Genomic DNA, 19,613 nt, shown 5'->3' with positions numbered 1-19,613 from the left:
TTGAGTACTAATGATATCTGTGACATGCTTATAAAAGCACATTGTGACTTATCATGATGACATTAGTGCTGTGTTGGACTGAAGCTTGTTACTCAGGATTTACCACATCTGACTAGGAAAAGTCAACAAAACACCCCGTCATCTTAGAAATTCCTGGAAGTTCAGGATGGATGGTGCTCTCAACTCCAAGCTCAGTGTATGACATCAAAGCAATATGGCTGTCAATAGTGATAAAGAAGCACTTCTTCTGATTGCAGGCATAGTAATCGGTTAGTTCTATCACATTGGCTGTGTTTACATGCAAAGACTTTTGCCAATCCGACTGAAAACAATCGGATTACAGATTCAGACAGGTGTTTATTCTCATTCTATTCAACAATCTGATGAAAATGTTCGTTTACATGTTCACTACAAGTAATCCGAAGCAAAATAACGCGCATGCGTGGAGCAGCGCTGAGAGTAACCGTTACCATGACAGCGAACATCACGTGATGTCCAGTCGGCGCGCTTGTGTTTTTAACTGCTTTAAACTGACGTCAGACTCAGAAGAACGTCCTTCACCTGTACTTATAAAGGAAGACGTCGTGCTCTGAGACACAGAAGCTGGTCGTCCGTCCCGCCGCCGTCTTTTAAAGCTCAGAGTATATACCTCGTCTCCTTCTTGCCCTCCTTCCCTTCTCTACCCCGCTTTTACCCCTTGGCCTCCTTTAAGGCCTGACTATGTTTGTTCTATGTACCACACTATTTGTAAGTCGCTTTGGATAAAAGCGTCTGCTAAATTGTAATGTAATGTAATGTAATGTAATGTCTCCTCTGCAGACCAGCTTCTGCTCCGCCATGCTGAACGGTATAGACCTCTCGCTGTGACGCGCCGCGCATGCGCAGAACGTTCTTAGACGATCCGATTGGAGTGTAATCGGATTCAGGCGTTTACACGGATATTATTCTTCTATTTAACGGATTATTTAGAGGATTACCCGCCTCGTTCAATCGGATAGAAATTGTATTCTGAATGGCCTCAATCGGACTAGACTATTCCGATTGAGGTGTTTACATGGACGTATTCTATTCCGATTGAGCTATAAGTCGGATTATTAATGGATTATTAGGGCGTGTGTAAACGTGGCTGTTGACCACAAACTTCAATGTATTGATTTAGTGAATACATCATAAATTATGAGATCACTCATATCTCACTAACGTTAGCTGGCTAGCTTGCTGCTAACAGCACTAGCTTTTCATGGAGGCATCCATGTATTTCCCCTGTTGGTGCTTGAACATGCGGAGACTGAAAATGATGCAATTCTGAGCTACGACTTCCCACTTTCAAGATAAGTTGGAAAGTAAATATTGTCAACTATTGCCATATTGCTCAACCTGTCTTTGCATAGTTCTGAAGTCATTCAATTAAAGTACAGCTGTCAAAGCACACTGCGTTAACCTAAACTGAAATGAGGTCAAACCCAAGCAATTTGGGTTTTTGACAAGCATGAAAAGTTTCATTTAGACAGCTTGTCAGGCATACAGAATTTCTACATCAGGTGCTTTGACTAGCTGATTGTTTTGCATTTGAGTAATTCCTTCAGGTATTATAATGGCTGAAGGAGGAACTGAATAGTGCTCGCTAACATGAGCTTCATTGGAAAGTGAGGTTTCTTTTTTTTTTCCTAACCGTAATAGCTGCTTGCTTAATCTTGGTTCCACTAGTTTAAATCAAATATCTTAAGCGGATTATGTTCATATGAAGTTATACTGAGCTTCCCCACTTTTTTCTTTCCAGCTACATTGAAAACATTGGTGACATTTTTCCCCTAAAAGCACCATTTCAGTGAACCTGAAAATGCAACCTCGTTCTCTCTCTTTCGCTCGCTGACACATACACATTGCTCTGAGGGGATGAGAGGAGCTTAAGAGCCCTTTATAAAGGTAATCCAGGGGGAATGAGGAAATACTGCTGCCAGAGGGTTTGGACAGCAGAGCGAGGGCATGGCTGCCAGGTAGAAGGACAACAGGAGTCTGAGCTGAAATGGCTCCCTGAGTGCTCGCTGGAGGGGGGCACCTATCTCTGAAAGGTTCCTGTTTGGAAAAGGTCAGCGAAGTATTGAAGGACTGTGTCAACTTGCATTGTGTGTGTGTGTTTTTTTTTTTCACTGTAATGGTAGATGTTGCCCTTGGCTGCTCTTCTGTGAGCCGTTGGGTAGTCTTTTTTATTAGAGTTAAAGGGGAATTCTGGCCTAAAACTGGCCTAAGTTGTTTTTTTTTTGTGGTGTTATGCTATATTTTGTAGTGCAATTCATAGTTGTACCCTTTATACACTACTTGGCCAAAAGTATTGGGATACCCCTTTGAAAAACTAAGTTCAGGTGTTTGAGCCACATCCATTGCTAACAGGTGGATGAAATTAAGCAATTAGCCTTGGAGTCTCAATAGAATACTGGCAGTAGAATGGACGTACTGATGAGCTCAGTGATTTAAACACGGCACTGTCATAAGATGCCACCTCTGCCATAAGTCAGTTTGAGAAATTTTTGTCCTGCTTTGACCCCATCATCTGTAAGTGCTATTATTGGGAAATGGAAGCATCGAGGAGTAAAAACAGCCACGAAGTGAAGACCACTTCGCATTGCATTCCACTGCATTGTGCCAACTGTAAAGTTTGGTAGAGGAGAGATAATGCAATGAGGTTGTTTTCAGGGGTTAGCCTAGGGCCGCTTAGTATCAATTTAAGGGAAATCTAAGTGTTGCAGTAGACCAAGACATTTTGGACAATTCTATGCTTCCAATTTTGTGGGAACAGTTTGGAGAAGGCCCTTTTATGTTCCAGCATCTCTCATATTCCATTTAATCTCTTAAAGATGAAAGCCTGGTGCACAAAGCAAGGTTCATAAGGGTACAGTTGGGTGAGTTTGGTGTGAAACAGTTTGGTTATAAAAGCCCACACAGAGCTCTGACTTTAACCCCATCAAACACCTTTGGTGTGAACTAGAACGGAGATTGTCTCTCTTGTCCAACATCAGTGTTTTACCTCACAAATGCTCTTCTGGATGAATGTGCAAAAATTCCCACAGACACACTCCAAAATCCAAATAAGCTTACTAGCAGTAATGTTAGCTATCTGGCTTTCTATTGCATTAGCCAGCTAGAGGTAGGGAAAAAACATACAAAACAGCCTGCCCCCCCAAAAATCCACGCAAAGCAGTTTAAGATACCTTTAAGAAACATCATCAGAAGGGAGTTTTCCTAGTAACTGTGAAATCTCTCTAGAGACTAGTGTGCTATCACTGTCGGAGATGAATAAACAACTAATGCAATAATAGCTACATTTTTCATTCTGGAGTTAGATTATGGGAAATGAATTCTGAAGCTAGATCAGTCCTAGTTGCTTTTACCTCTCATGGCCTTTGTGCAATGCCCTTGTGTTCTTGCCATGCCTTTTCGGAATGGAGCTGGATTTATTGCTTGTGATCTGTAGAGGGAGCACTTTCTTTTGTCTTTCACAGTGAGAACCTATTGTGGAATGATGTGAATCTTTTCAAAGAAAAGAAAGCAACAGTATTATTGACAGTGTCATGAAGGAACTGGTACATAGCCACACTTCTGCTTTTTCATACGAGTTACAGGAATTTAATTTAAATAGGGGAAAATCGATCTGTTGCTGTTGCTCGGTAACTGATGGCTAATTTGTCTGAAAAGTAGAAGTCTTAATCAGTTAGCAGTGGTAATTGGACTTATCTCCTAGGCAGACAGGAGAAGGGGTTCTGTCGCTCCAGGCTTTGCCAGGAATAAATCGTTTGGAAACGGCTGTGTGCCTTTGACAGAAATGAGGCACCCCATGTGGAGAGCCAGCAGACGTTTACTAATAAAGGCTGGATTTGCCTTGCAAATGAACGTTCCTTGGCTCGAGGGACGTATTGCCTTAGAGCTCTGAGTCCACTGACTACTTTTGGATAACTAACCCCCCAAAAAATTCTTCCCTTCTTGCACGTCAAGGTCCATTAATGTACAAAAAGGCTCAAGAACAGGGTGCAGTTGTGAGGATGTTCCTTTTTTTAGGTTTCGCCTCACCCTGTGGTTGTGTTTCAAATGTTATCTAGAATCTTGCTTTCCTCAGAGTCCTTTATGGGAGTCCTGCGTATTTATTCATCTGCCCACACATGACATGGACAACCCTGCCAGTCATATCTTACAGTGAATAATGAAGCACCGTGGACTTTCATAGCAAGCTGTTTAAAAGCAAAAGTCAGAGATCACCGTTCATTTAGCTAATTTCCAGTCAAAAAAGTAATTTTTCAGTGTTTGTAAAAAGCAGAAGTTATATATTTAACAGACAGTTACACAGAGGCCTGAACAACTAAATATAATATCATTTTTTTTCAGCACTTAAAGCATCCACACTTTTTGTCTTTTTAGTTTCCATTCTTATTGGTAGACTTATTTCATTTGGAGTCAAAACAGTAATTGAGGACAATTTATATAATTTTCAATATTTAATGTGTCCACATTTGGATTTGTCCCAGCTTACATTCCTTTTGGTAGTTTTGCTTTCAGTTTTTCCAAGAAATCTGCAGGGATATTTTTACATACATTCCAAAGTTCTTAAAAGTTGGTTGCATTTTCTACGTCTAACAATCCAAATTCAATATCTCAGTAACAAATTCAGACTCATTAGTCCTGATAAATTTACTCCTCATCTCAGATGTCTAGCTTTGGCATTCTTGTACACATTTTCATCTTGTTTTTGTCTATTTCTTTTTCTCAGTAACAGCTTCTTGAGAGCTACACATCCTTTCAGACTTATAGTGTTGAGTTGTCTCACAGTGGAAAGATTTACAGACACACCTGTAGATTTTTTCAGATCTGAATCAAGAGTAGAGCTCGATATTCTCCTTTCTCTGAAAGATGAAAGCTTTATGTTGTGTTTATCTGATGGGGACAGTTTTGGTGGTTTATCAGGTTGGGAAGAGTCTCTATATCTCTTAAACCATTTTTTGAAATCTAGTTTTGGAAACTCCCTACTGATGCAAGTGGACTATCTTCTATGCAATCCCAGACATCACCTGAAAAATGAATAACCTTTACTTAATGCTGTTTTGACTGGAAATGAAATGACTGAGTGATGGCCTTTGACATCTGCACAGCATGTTTAAAAACAAACATATTGAACAATTGAGGATATCAAGGTAATGCCTTGGGAAAAACGGTTATAAATGGTTCTTCACACAAAAATATGTTTCTGGAAAGGTTCTATATTGAAGGCAATGTTTCTTTTTAAAACCATGAGTGAAATGGTTCTTCAGGTTGATGTAAAATGTGGAGAATTCAAACATGCTTGTGTATAACACCAAAAAGGGTTCTTGCATTAAATGGCATCCTAACAAAAAACCTTATTTGGTGCTACATAGAACCATTTTTAATGGATCTTTAAAGAACAGTGGTGGATGAAGTACACAAATCCTGTACCTGAATTAAAGTAGAGATACCCAAGATAAAATATTACTCCAGTAAAAGTAGAAGTTCCTTCCTTTAGACCTCCACTTGAGTACAAGTACAAAAGTATTTGCCTTCAAATGTACTTAAGTATTGAAAGTAAAAGTAGTAAAATATTTATTATGACTCTGATGTCCTATTATCATATTTGTAACAAGACTCTTGCTTCATTAACTCATTTGAGGTGAAAATACTCCAGTGTCACTCTTGGTTTTAATAGAACGTCATTAATTAGTCTGACCCTGATGTCAATTAAAATGATCATAAGCGCAAAACACAGAAGGCAAAAAAATTCCATCAGGTAGAACTGAGTGGCTCTGAAATAACTTTTTGCAAACAAGCAAAGTTTCAGTTTAAGATTTATTTGCAACTTAGTTACACGTTTAAGTTTAATAAAAACTTGTTTTAAACACAGATTCACAAATGAATTTCCTTTACTACGCTGCATCTGTAGGTCTCTGTTCATAAACATAAACTAGACGAAATAAATTTACTATAAAATGAAAGTGTTTGTATAAATTCAGAAAAACTACTGCGTATGTGTGCATCTTTCTATATTGTGGTCTGTTTACACAAAGTTGGGTTAAGTCCATCATTTATGTTGAACAGACACTCCCAAAATTTTACACTGCTGCACTGACGTTGAACCGTGTGCTTGCACTGGGTCGGTATGACCAACAGGTCAGAACAGGCTGTGCCTTGATTGGTGTTCTTGCTTCACGCTTCTTTTGTTTTGACATGTTATGTTTTTATACACACATAAAAAGGACCAACAGATTTCTCAAAATGTAGAGGAGTAAAAAGTGAGATATTTGACTTTGAAATGTAGTGAAGTGAAAGTAAAAAGTCGCCCAAAATTAAAATATTTCAGTAAAGTACAGATACATGAAAAAACGACTCAAGTACAGTAACGAATTACATTTACTTAGTTTCTGTCCACCACTGTTAAAACAATATACAGCACATTTACCTTCAGTCTGAAGAACCATTTAGAACCGAACCAAACCATCAAGAACCACAGGGCCATTTAATCATGAAATAATCTAAACAGAAACAATGCCTTTACTAAAAAACCCTTGAAGAACCATCTTTTTTAAGGTTGTTGGCTTCTACATAGAGTTGTAGGAAAAAAAATGACTGAACTTGTACTTTTTTTCTAAACTTTAAAAAGGTTCTTTACACACACCCATCTCATTTAAAAAGATGCTTCCTTGAAGAATCTTCTGATGAAAGGTTCTTCTATGGCATCGCTCTAAAGAAACCTTTCTGGTACCTTTGTTGTTGAGAGTGTTGGTGTAGGTGTGCACTCTGTGCGCATGTCTGCCTGGTTGTGAAGGTAGAACAATGCTGCAGTGTCTGAACGGCATCCATCCCTCATTATGCTCCATTTCTAATCTTTTTTGAACAAAGCGGAATAAAGCAGCGTATATGGATGCAGATTGGCATGCGGAATCTACAACGCAGTTTTGGTCCAACTGGCTCCTTTCACTTCTGCCTCCAGCCAAATGCTACTTTTTATTGCATATTATTGCATCCAGCAGTGCCGGGCCATTGGATGTCTATTCAGGAACGGCTTTATAATAGTTCCATTATTGCGCGAGGATGGGGCGATTCCCTGGAGGAGAACACCTGGCCTGTTTAAAACCAAATGAATTTAGAAGAATGCTGAATGTCAGAGTGTAAACATTTTTGCTTATGCTTATAATACACTCTATACATTGGGATTAGTAGGAATTTCCTAGAATTGAACTGCTGCATATGGTCATTTATGTCTTTATTTGTTTCTTTTGTTTTCTTTTTCTCCCCAATTTAGTCATGTTCAATTCCAAGCACTAGCTAGGTCTCCGTGGACCACACAATGCTGAAAGCTGAGTGAAAGCTACATGATTCTTCTGAGACATGTAAGGCAACTTCTCCTAATCTGCTTAAATCACATCCAGATCATCATTAAGGTTGCACAGACTTATTGATGTGGATTAAAGCACAATATGGCTTACTGCCAACCTTAAAGATGAACAAAAAACTTTTTAACTCCCCTTCATGTGCACACACCTAACCAAGCTTACTGACAAGTTCTGTTGTTTTTCTTTTAAACATGTTTCTTTAAATAGAAATTCAAGATTTAGAGTTTTTCTAAAAAGAAACAAGAGCAGATGCAAATGCTTTCTTTAGTGTCCATGTGCCTGCAAAATCTAGTTCACCCAAAGAGGAAAAAAGAGCACAACACCTGTTGTTGGTAGTGGCTAGTGACTGCCTTTACCTTCACAGTGAAGTTTTGTTTATTTTCATAGCTCACAAGAAGAACATTTTGTGTCCCAAACCACATTTACAATTTTCTTCCCAATTTAGTCATATCCAGTTCCACCCCCCCAGTTCTGTTACATAAGCTAACGGGGGCCTGCACTGGGGCCCTCCTATTGAGTTGTTTTGGGCTCCCAGCCATGGATGGCTGTGGCATCTGTGCGAGGATCAAGCTTGTGCTCTCCTGATGATAGGGTCAACATTTGGTCAACCTGGTTGTGCCACTCAGGAGCTGCTAAATGAGGTTTGAAGAGGTTAAGAGAAGTTTTGGTGAGGCATTCATGACATAAATTTGGGTGACTATTGACTGCATCTAGAAAAAATGATATCTTGGCAAGTCAAATTATCTTCAGCCTAGCCAATCTAGCTGATATTTTTAACGTTAAGATTGTTGTATACTTATTGTAAGATTATTTAACTTATTTCTAGACATTTTAGGTGATTTTAATGAGTCAAATTATCTTATTTTATGGGCAGATAATTTGGCTCATATGAAACATATTTCTTACAACAAGTAAAATGATCTGCTACTGTAAAGTAGAGAAATACTGAAATCACCAAGTGAAAACAAGTAGAAAATGAAATAATCTTACTATCAGCTTACAACAATGTTAAAATGAGAAATATTAGATATATTGACAAGGATTAACCCTCCTATTGTCTTTGGGGTCATTCAGTATTTAATGTCTCTAAATAAATGATTGGCATCTCGTTTTGTTTTTTTTTTTCTTCACTTTTCCTAATTTAATGAGGACAACTGGGTAAACATAAAATTATGACATGTTTTCAATGTCCTGCACACATTTTGTATAGTATTCAGGCTGTTTTAGCTGTAGAAGACATAAGAAATATCAAGAAATAAACACACTTGCTTGGGTTGTTTTGGATGATACTGAGGTCAATATAACATGCAGTTTTGTAGTCTTCAAAAAATGTCCCTAACCTATCATAACCACACCTGTAGTAGTGCGAGAACCACTGATAGTTCACAGAACATGAGGGCAGAGGCAATCAAAACTTAGATTTTCCTGAGGTTTAAATATAGGTTTGGTCAAATTGACCCCGAGGATGAAAGCCATTAGTAAATTCTGGAAAAAACTGAAAAAATTCAGTAAATTAAATTTTTTTGTAAATAAGAAATACAACTGTAAAGAACAATTTGTTAAGCTTGAGAACTTCCACTTGCCAGTAAACCGAAAAAAGTCTAAACCAAGAACCATTTAGGAACCTTTATTCACTTTGAAGTGTATTAATATTGATATCCTCAGTTTTCCAATATTTGTAACTAACTATGAAATAAATGTACAGGTTCTGTACTAAATAAAGGTCTTTCCTAGAGCCATACATCCAAAACAGGAACAGTTTAGGACCTTTAAAATAGTCTGCATCAACATACATACCCTTACTCTCAGAATGACTCATCAATCAACGTGATTGACGCTGAACGTGAGATCCCTTCTCAGATCCTGGAGGAGGCTGGTGGCTGATGCTAGTCTTCCAGCTTTGACAATGCGCACCAACTCTCTCTGGATTTGCTCTCTCGCTCTCCGCTATGACCCATTTCTGCAGAGAGGATAAACTCATACGCTGAGTGATTAAGTGTCGTCTCAGACCTTCTTCCATACTTTTCCCTTTGAAGTAATAAAGCTTTTCCTAAATAGTTTGTGGAAGAGATTTTGGAATTGCGAGGCTAGACTGAGCAAAAGGGGACTTTTTTTTTTTTGCACTGTTTGGGACGTCACTAACTTCATTAAAATGCGCCATAGTTAACATCACAGGAATATTAAATGCTTCTTTACAGGATTTTTCTTGCCAAAGACTAACTGAATGTGAAAGTAATCACTTTTTTGTGAAGGGTAATTCCCTTGGCTCCTGGAGTTTTGCTACTGCCTGTGTTGACAGAAGCTTCTTGATCTCTTCAAAGTCCTTATTTTTGGCTCCAAGCAGATACTCTCCCTCATTAAACAACCTTCTAATCAATGTATGATACATTTACCTTAGACTTATGGTCTGACATTACACTGCATTGCTCTGCACCAAGCTGTACTGCCCCATTCATTTATCATGACACTATTTTAGCTATATACAATATATTGGATGTCTGAGTGTGTTTGCTTGGTGGTTTATATATATATATATAGACTATCCAGTCTTAACACTGAGTTACAGCAGAGTTACAGCCAACCAAAGCTGTTTCCAAAGGTTTACTGACATGTTCTCTTAAGCCTCTATTGCATGATGTTGCTAATTTTCCTCACTTTACAATGATATTATACACATTTAAAGACAAGCATAGTGTTAACTATAAAGAGAAGAGTTTGAGTAAGTCAATAAAAAGCATGTACTTGGTCATACTGTCTCTTAGTCGGCCCATTTAAACCTCTTTATTAACATTCAGTATCAATTTTTTTGATCAATTTTATGTCTGTTGCCTAGAAGCAACATTGTGAGAAAGTAGTGGATTTAGCCAGCCACAAGCCAGGTCTGACCACTTTAGAGAACATAGATCTATATTATTTCTTCCCACTGTTGCACAATGTTACCTCAAGGCAACATACCCCAAAAGGACCCCTGCAAACATTATTACTATTATTTTTTCATGTTTTTGAATTTAATAAATACGTCTGAGAAAAATAAAAGACCATTTTCATGCTAAAAAGTTAATATATTTTTTAATTGCTCTCATAATGTGTGCAGTAGAGGGTTAACATTTACATAAGCAACTACCCAGACTCACCTCAGCTGCCTTCAAATTTCTTCCTCATGTTTATCCAAAATGTCTAAAAGAGACATTTCTGAGGAATGCACTTGCATAAGGAAGGGTAAAGTCAAAGGGAAATAAATGAAAAAATTGATGGACTGAGGAGTCTAATGAGACTAATGAGCAGAAAATGCAAGCAGCTCACTTCTTCTACACTCCACTCAAACCCTCAAAGAGCCATTTGCATGCTTAAAGGGTTCTTTGCATTGTGAACTTGTTCTTCATATTGATGATGAATGTGTTGTATATGACTCTACATAGCTCCAAAATTGCTGCTATATAGAACCCATTTCCAAACAGTTCTATATAGAACTGCTCCATCAATCGGACGGACTATTTCAGCATGTACAGACTTTTTTATCTTCACATAAAGTACAATGATAATATCATTGGCATAGTTTTGGATTGTAAATCAAACAGCCTCCTTGGTTCATTTGGGTGAGTGTGTATAAAACAGTTTTTTTTCAGGAGCTGATCACTGCCTTCCTTCTCTTGGTTGATATTTTCATCTTCCAGTAGATAAAGGCCCCTGTGGGCTTTCCTAAAGAATGCTCACGTCAGAAATGTATTGATTTTCTGCTTTGTTTGCGGATTGAGCACTCCGCATCCTCCGCTGAGGAATGGAGAGATGGTGTTATCAGTGTGAATGGTCAGGCTCAAGTCCAGATGGGCTCTCTCGCGCTGTGTCTCTGCTTTAAAGGATATTTATTTATTTATTTATTGTACTGTAGGCAAGAATATGATGCATTTCAATTACATGTGAGTTTCTTTTCACAGATCTCGAGCATTTTGCCCAAATGTTTGTAGACATCTGCTAATCCAGTGTTTCTTCTGAAGCATATGAGTAGGGAGTCTGTCCTCTTTGGCTGCAGTAACGGACTCTGCTCTTCTAAGAATGCTACACTAGATGCTAGAACATTGCTGTGAGAATTTGATTGCATTCAGACATTACACCCAAACATTAAACGTCCGGTTGCCATCACCACCAGCAGTTCACCAGAATATTGAGTTTCTCTAGAATGGAGTATTTCACATCAAACCGCTCTGATTTAGCTTACAAAGATTTATTTATACAGAATTCTTGGAAAATATGTGGAGTTTCCTATTAAGATCATGTTTTAAATACATGTGCTAGTAAATTCATTCAAATTTAATATCCAGACAATTTGAACCCCCTTTCCACTTGCTTTGCCATGTTTGCAAGTACGCCAACATGTCTGATTATGGCAGTATAGTCAGTAAACCCAAATAAAGATTTGTATCTTCACTTTCAGTGTATTTTCTTAAAGGGAAATATGATAAAGAGTTTAATCAGTATCAAAACAATATAGCAAGTTTAACAGCCTCTAAAACACATAGACGTTCTTTCCATGGAACACAGTTATCTTTAAAATGTTAAAACGCGGCTCACCATGTGGTTATGATGAAAGAGCCATGCAATCATCATGCTGTTTCATTGTCAAGAATGCAGAGGTGGGCTGTCTCTCTCTCACACTTGTTCTCTGTTCTGCTTTTTTATTATTCAGTTCTTTTCAGTGTTTAATAAAGGTGGGCAGGGTGGTCCTCTTTGATGCTGGAAAATGGACATGGCGGACCCTCTGGCTGAGTTTTACAAATCTAGGCCAAATGCTTCATGCCAATCTCAAAGGCACAGAATCTTTTGGTTGAAAACAAGCAGGTGGTATCTATCCCTTAGTCTCCCTCTCTCCTCCTCAAGCAACCGTCAAGGTCGTTACAACCCTCTAACATCAATATGTGCAAAACGTTATGTCCGCTGCTGTGCAAAACCCAGAGACCAACCTTCACTTAATTTCAGTTTTTAAAAAATCTGCAGGGATATTTTTCCCACACCTCCAAAAACTCAGTCTCAGAAATTGGTTGTATGGCCTGCTTCTTACAATCGAAGTAATCCCAAACACATACAGTGATGCAACTGAGATCTCATATGTGAGGGTCCACTGTTCTGAGCCCACCAGCTGGTTGATTTTTGTCTGTTTCCTTTTCTCAGTATCGTGTTATTGACAGGTACACGTCCTTTCAGACTCATAGTGTTGAGTTGTTTTCTCACAGTGGAAGGATGGACAGAAACACGGGGATTTTTTCCAGATCTGAATCAAGAGTGGAGCTTTATTCTCTCCTCTCTCTCAAAGAGGAAAGTTTTACGTACAGTTTATCTGGTGGTGACAGTTAAACAGCATGGTCTTGCACAGTTGTTAGAAGTCCTGTTTTCTCTGTATCATTTAATCATTTCTTGAACTCTATTTCTTTATTTTCTCTTATTTTCCTTTGACTTTTCCATTATGCAGTGGATTATCTTAAATCAGATCTCTTCAGAAACATTTCCTGGATATTATGGACTTTTGCACAGCATTACATATTTAAAAAATAAATAGAATCGGTCAACTATCTAGAAGATCAAAATCTTCTATTTCGAGTGCAGTTAACCACTTTTGCTTACTTTTTTGCCATAGAAGAACCACCTTTTTTATTTTTTTAATTCTTTAGACAACCGTCCACTGAAAGGCACCCAAAAGTGGTTGTTTTTAAATTTTAAGAAAGCATCCGGTGAAACTGATTATTAGTGGTTTTATTGGTTGGTGTTGGCTTGAAGTTAAGGTTAGGATTACATATGTGAACATCAACAAAAAATATTACCAAATGACCTTTTCTCTTTATTTTCTCTTTAGTACTTCAGTGATATAGGCAGTGTAACACTTTGAGCTTTTATTTTTTCTTCCTTTAAAAAAAACATCTTTTGAAAAGTTTTATAGGTTAGTTTGGCTCTGCAATGGCACTGAACCCTTTTTGGCACCTTTATTTTTAAGAATGTACCTTTGTGTTCATGTTATAACACAGTCAGAATTCTTCATTCTTCAACAGAATTGCCTGAACTAATCTACTACACCATCGGTCTAGAATGTTTCTCTGTCAACCAGTCAACGGGCCTCACAGCAAATCAAACAGCTGGTGAAGGGGAATGAGGCAGGATGAGCTGCTGATGAATAGTGAATGCTGTCAATCAATAGTGAATGCTAGAAATTTAGTCGATTTCAATCATCTGAAATCAACTGGTGAGTGCAGTTCAAAGTGATCTTTTAATAGTGTAATATAATATAATGTAATTTTTACATAAAATTTTACATTTACTTAAAATGTATTTGAAAATATTTTAATTCAAAGCTGAACTGAGGGACCTTTTATAGCTACTTTCACAGCTGAAGATCACTATGCCTAATGCCAAGCATAGGCAAAGGGGTATAAAGTCTCCAAGCATCATGCTGTGTAGCAGTATAATTGTGTTCTCTGGAGTGACGGAGTTCCATCTACCTTTCATCTAACATAACTAAGGGTCTACAAATGCTGGGACAAAGCGTATCTATGTAAGTGTTGATAAAGAAGAATACAAAAACACACTGTACATGGCTCACGGTACATGTTGGCTACATTAAGTTACTTCTTTATTTATGTTGTGCTGTGTCTTCTTTAATTCACCACATTTCAACAACTAACCTGAACGAGCACAATACAATTATAATGTAATGTCAACAACTATGTAATTGAATATAAGGTATATACAGTATAATTCCATGTACACACTGTAATATGAGATCAGTCACATTATTAGTCTACAGTAGATTTTGTTCTGCGAGCGCACCACAAGGTGCTGATACAAAGAGTGATTTGGCAGAAGATACACAAGCTAAGGACACATATGTTGTTGATTAGCCACCTCTCATGTGTCAGGCTCCAGGTCAAAACACACCGTGTGTGTGTGTGTTTGTGTGTGTGAATGTGACAGGTTCACACTATACCATATGGCTGGCCACTGTGAGACAAAACAGGAAAACAGGGACCACCACAGAGTACCTACCCAGTACTTTGGCTTGTCCTTCCTAAGACTTTAATTTGGGATAGAATAATCTCTGCTGTAAAGTCTTTACATTAGGCTTGCATATCAGTCATTCAGCATTATTGTGAAACTGGTCTTTGCAGAAGGCTGTAATATGCAAATGAGCCCGCTAACAAATCGCAACTATTTTATTATGTGCTGTGAGACTCTTGACCACTTGATCTTGCCCACTGTTTCCGATGTTTCTGTGAGTGTTCTGAAACAAAATGTTTGTGTATAACATGAAAGAAATTCTAACCATTGTAGACACTTGTGTGTGCATAGAGCAGGAATACCTACTGAAAACTTGTATTTACTGGATGTTTTGATGGGCAAAACTAAGAAAATTAAGCATGGTCTTTGACTTTTAGTCAAAGTAATATGCACTCATATATCGCTGCTGTCAGAACAATACCTTGTATCTCCATTTTGTTGTTTTTCAGTTTTTGACATGATTTGAAATACCTGTTTGAATACCTGTTGCTCTTTACATTGTATGTGAATTTCATGATAAATGGACCAAAATAAACAACCAAAATGACTTTCGAAAATGTCTGGTTCCACTGACTTACATTTAAATTAAAATAGGTTTTTTCCTTCTCCTGTAAAGTTACCTTTCTGGAGATCTGAGGTTTTCTTCCGACTACAACAATATGTACCAAGATATCAGTATATAGCCATCATAGGGGGTAGCTCTGCTATGCTGTGAGGGGCATATTGCTGGCATGGTTTGGATCTACTTTATAGGAAGGGTCACTGCTCAAGAAACTCAAGAAATCAAAAAACCCCCAGCAGCACTGCTGTGTCTGATCCACTCGTACCAGCACTGCACACACTAACACATCACCACCGTGTCAGAATCACTGCAGTGCTAAGAATGATCCAGCACCCAAATCCTGTAGGGGTCCGGACCACTGAAGAACAAGGGAAAAGAGGCTAACAAAGTATACAGAGCAGCAACAGACGGACTACACATACCAAATACTAAACAAATCCATGTATAGGACTTTTTATTTTGCATAATCAGCAACATTGCTTTCCTCCCTTCCACTAAGTGGTAATAAACCATCACTTAAAAGTAGAGTTCTTGTAAACAGATGACTGCAATAAAGTACTGTTACAGTCAAGTAGTCTACTTACAGATTTTACATATAAAGGGCTCTTAACTTTCCACACTGGAAGTGATCTGTTGCTGGAAGTGTTTTGATGTTGCTGACACGGACTTTATTCATATGGGAGAGACGTGAATGTCTAAATAGTTGTCAGTATTTATGGGCTGTCTGTCAGTGGTGAACACTGCTGTAACTAAACCTTATATCTATGACATGGTACATTTACAGGAGAAGGAAAACATATCTTAATATTACAAGACCTTTTGTAATTTTGCATAATTTCAAATGTCCATTCATCGTCATTTAAAGGCATGAACATGTTTTGCTTTCAACAGCCCATATCCTGCTCTTTTCTCCTATTTTATACTGTTTTTCCCCACTTATAATGACTGTGTAGGTTCATGTACCAAAAACAGCAATAATTCATTTTATTCATTGTAATCCAAACTCTATTCCTCAGACTCAAACAGGCTGCTCCTGACTAGGCAGATATACGTATGTGAATTCATAACGTCATGAATACCAGTGACTTCAAAATGGGCTCTTTTCAAAGCGTATAGTCTTAAAGATAAACCGTGAACGGGAAGAGAACATCCTACAGTCTTTAAACTATCAAACACGTGTATGTCACACCAACCAAACACCTCAGTTTCTATATGTGGACTGAGGAGTGAATATTTTGAAGCCTTTGTAGTGTTTATGTCACTAAAGTCTTCTATTTGAAAAAGTGAATGTAGTTTACCTTGATAAGTGTCATCATGTACATTTGTGCAGTGGCTATTGATCTATAAGCACGTCTTTAGATGTGAATATGTAAATATCAGACACAGAATCATCATATTGTTGCGTACACACTTAAAGATGGTTCTTAACGGGTTCTTTAGTAAAGGTAATGGCTGTATATGCAGCCGTGAACACTCAGAAAACGATATAAATGCATAATTCTTTGCATGGATAACTGGTTCTTCTATAAGATGGAAAACTTACTCTATTTGGTTCTTTAAAGAAACTTTGAAAGCTATAGAATTTATTCTATATTGGTATCACACACACACACACACACACACACACAGACACACACACACACACAGACACACACACACACACACATATATATATATATTTAGTAGGTTTCAGATTTATACTTTTTGTCAAGTCATGAGAGAGAAGGAGAGATATGTCCATTATTATGAGCAGTGATGTTTGTAGGAGGCTGTTGATCTGTAAACACTGGTCTGTCGTTATGAATCAGTTTGCTGAACCGCTCTGATGCTCCCGTGTGTTTGTGAGTGAATCTCCGTCTGTGGGTCACTGATCTGAACGCATCTGTTGTAATGAAGGCGTGAGTATCGCTGAGGGGTATCGATGTGTATCGGCGCCCCTCATATCGAGGCAGATCACTCGGAGCGGACGGGATGACGCAAACGCTGCTGCTCTCAATAAACCGCTTTCAAGACGAACATGGCGGCAACCCAACATTAGAGCAAGATGACTGTGGCTGCTGAAGTGGAGAACACAGAGCCCAGCACCTCCGGTCACGGACGCGGAAACGAGAAGAGTCGACGCGCCGCAATCAGTCCCTGCGCTCGTGAGCAGAAACCCCGGAACCAGCGGCAGCGGCGGTGGGTCGGGCGTATAGCGGCGGCGGGAACGGCTCGTGCGCTCGAAGGGCGAGAGAAGCGGACGCGGCGCTAAAAGACGGGACGGGACGGGACGGGACGGGACGCCGGGGTGGCACGCGCGCGGAGGGGGGAAGGGAAGGGAAGGGAAGGGGGGAGGAGAAGAGCCAGCCATGTCGCCGCAGCCTCGCGCCTGCTTCTTTTTCTCGGTAGATTCGCGGCTCGCGGGCACGGGGAGTCGACGATGCGCGCACTAAAAGCCGCCAACTGCCGGGAATCGCTCGAGCACCAGCAGCAGCGGCGGCGGCGGCGGCAGCAGCAGGACTCCTCGGCGGTGCGGGGGAAGACGCAGGGCAGCAGCAGCGGACCAACACGTCGATGACCATAGCGGCGGCGGAAGAGCCCCCACGGTGGAGTCGGCCCGTGCTGCTGCTGCTGCTGCTGCCGCCGTGCGTGGTGCCGCGCGTGCCCGAAATATGACCAGCGGCGCTCGCAAGGCTCGACATCGGCAGCGAGACGACGGCTCCAAAACGTGGACGTGCTGTTGGTGCTGGTGGTGGTGGTGCTGGTGGTGGTGGTGCGCGCGCGGCCAGAGCTCCGACCACAACGAAGACGACACACCGCCGCTTTTCACCGACTGCGAGAGGGCCCAGCGATGGCGCCGGTCACTCGCCTCCCTCCTCTTCCTCACCGCGCTGCTCTCTGATCGCCTGGGGCCGGGCGCCGAGGCCAGGCTGACCGGGAGCCTGGACAAGGTGATGTCCGCGAACCTGGGGACGGGGACGGGTGCGGGGACGGGCCGCGAGCCCGGCATCCTCAGGAGTAACGAAGGTACTACTTTTGTAGGGAACTCCTCCGGCGCGAGCGCGCGGGGTCCGGAGAAGAAGACGTGCGCGGCCAAGAACTGCCTCACTTTCGTCGACGCCGACCACCTGTGCAGGGGCCTTTGGGGCGCGAGCGAGTGGAACGCGAGCGCGGCCGACTTGTACCTGTCCTTCTGCGACTCGTACTCCCTCATGGATCTGCTGGACGGCTCGTCGAGCCCGGACCGCTTGAACTGCAGCGTGGACGCCATGCGCGCCGGCGGCGTGGGCCGCTGCAGCCTGTGCGTGCAGGCGTACCAGCGCTACGACCTGCACGCGCAGGAGAAATACGAGGAGTTTGAGCTCATGACGGACCGATACGTGACGGATGCCTACTCAGTAAGGACGTGCATGGAAGAGTGCAAGGTAGGGCGAACCCTGGCCACAGGTCGCGGCTTTAACTTGGCTTCTTTTCCCTTGTTTGTTTGTTTTTTTTTTTTTTTTGGTTCGCAGTCCGGTTAGAGTTGGGTCTTCCACCCGGTCGTCATGGTAACTGCTGACAGTTTCGTGGAGATGTTTTTTCTTTGGTAGACACCAAAAAAAGTGCATTTTCATATCACGGCGCTCGCTGTCTTTGTTCTCCACTGATGCACCACTGTTGGTGTTCGTGCTTCAGGCTTAGCGGTCTAAAAGAAGACGTGGAGACCTGTGTGGAGCAGCATCCTTACGCAAAATCAAGGAGCACTTGAGCTCTGACCCTCTCCTGCTGCAGTCTTATTAGGCCAGGCGATGAAGGGCCACCAGGTTCAGCACCATGGACAGGGCGCACGGACCAGCGCGTTAGTGTTTCTAAATGAGCGAAAGGGAAGACTGTGAATAAACTATCGGCCTTTAAAAGGTTTAAAAGGTTGGTAACTGAAGAAAGGCAAGATTTGGTCATTTTATTATGCAAGGCCTATGACGTGTGTCCATATGACATAATCTGGTTCACTGTCCCACATGACCTGGTGCCCCATAAACCTTACAGAAACAGCCGCTAATACAAAAAGAAACTAGTGCTGTAAAATGCTTTTATAGTGATCTATAATACTTTAATAACGCTGTAATACTGCTCTATAGTGAGCCATAACGCTTTAGTGACCGCCTGAAGTAAACTATAGACCCATTTTACAGTGCTCTATTTACAACATACTACAGTGCATGGCACAATGCTATAGTATACTATATTATTACTATACTATATTAGTTACAGTATACTATTATTATAGTATTATTAACTATGATTTACACTGTTATATACTATTGTATTATATTACTATATTATACTATAGTATTAATATTACTCTAATGTACAATGCTAAAGTATTACTATAACTAGATCTATACACTAAGGACTATTACTACAATTCTTTTTCATAAAAGAATAAGTAAACCCGTCCAGGTCAGTGCGTATATTGGCCAATGTGAAAAACAAACAGGTTGTTATTACAGCGCTTTGAAGTTTGCCAGTGGTGCAAGGTTACTGTGTCAATGGCCAAACAGCTGCAAACCCACATCTTTCAGAGCATGTGCGTCATTGTATATGGTGCAGGTGCTGTAGGATAAAAAAGGGGGGGGGGCTTTACTGGGTCTTAGCTTTAT

General features: G+C 40.3%; 1 protein-coding gene across 1 annotated transcript in view; it reads left to right on the top strand.

The window, feature by feature from the left end:
* Positions 1–17,315: 17,315 nt before the first annotated feature.
* fam155a (family with sequence similarity 155 member A) overlaps positions 17,316–19,613 on the top strand; it is a 105,130-nt gene continuing 102,832 nt past the window's right edge. The window contains exon 1 of the mRNA XM_037543812.1: positions 17,316–18,398. Coding sequence (XP_037399709.1) covers positions 17,646–18,398 — 753 coding nt within the window. The 5' untranslated portion in view covers positions 17,316–17,645. The remainder of the gene's footprint in view (positions 18,399–19,613) is intronic.

The sequence above is a fragment of the Pygocentrus nattereri genome, chromosome 12 (assembly GCF_015220715.1).
Source record: "Pygocentrus nattereri isolate fPygNat1 chromosome 12, fPygNat1.pri, whole genome shotgun sequence".
Lineage (NCBI taxonomy): Eukaryota > Metazoa > Chordata > Actinopteri > Characiformes > Serrasalmidae > Pygocentrus > Pygocentrus nattereri.
Note: the sequence above shows the minus strand (reverse complement) of the source record. Positions and strands in the feature narration are given on the sequence as shown.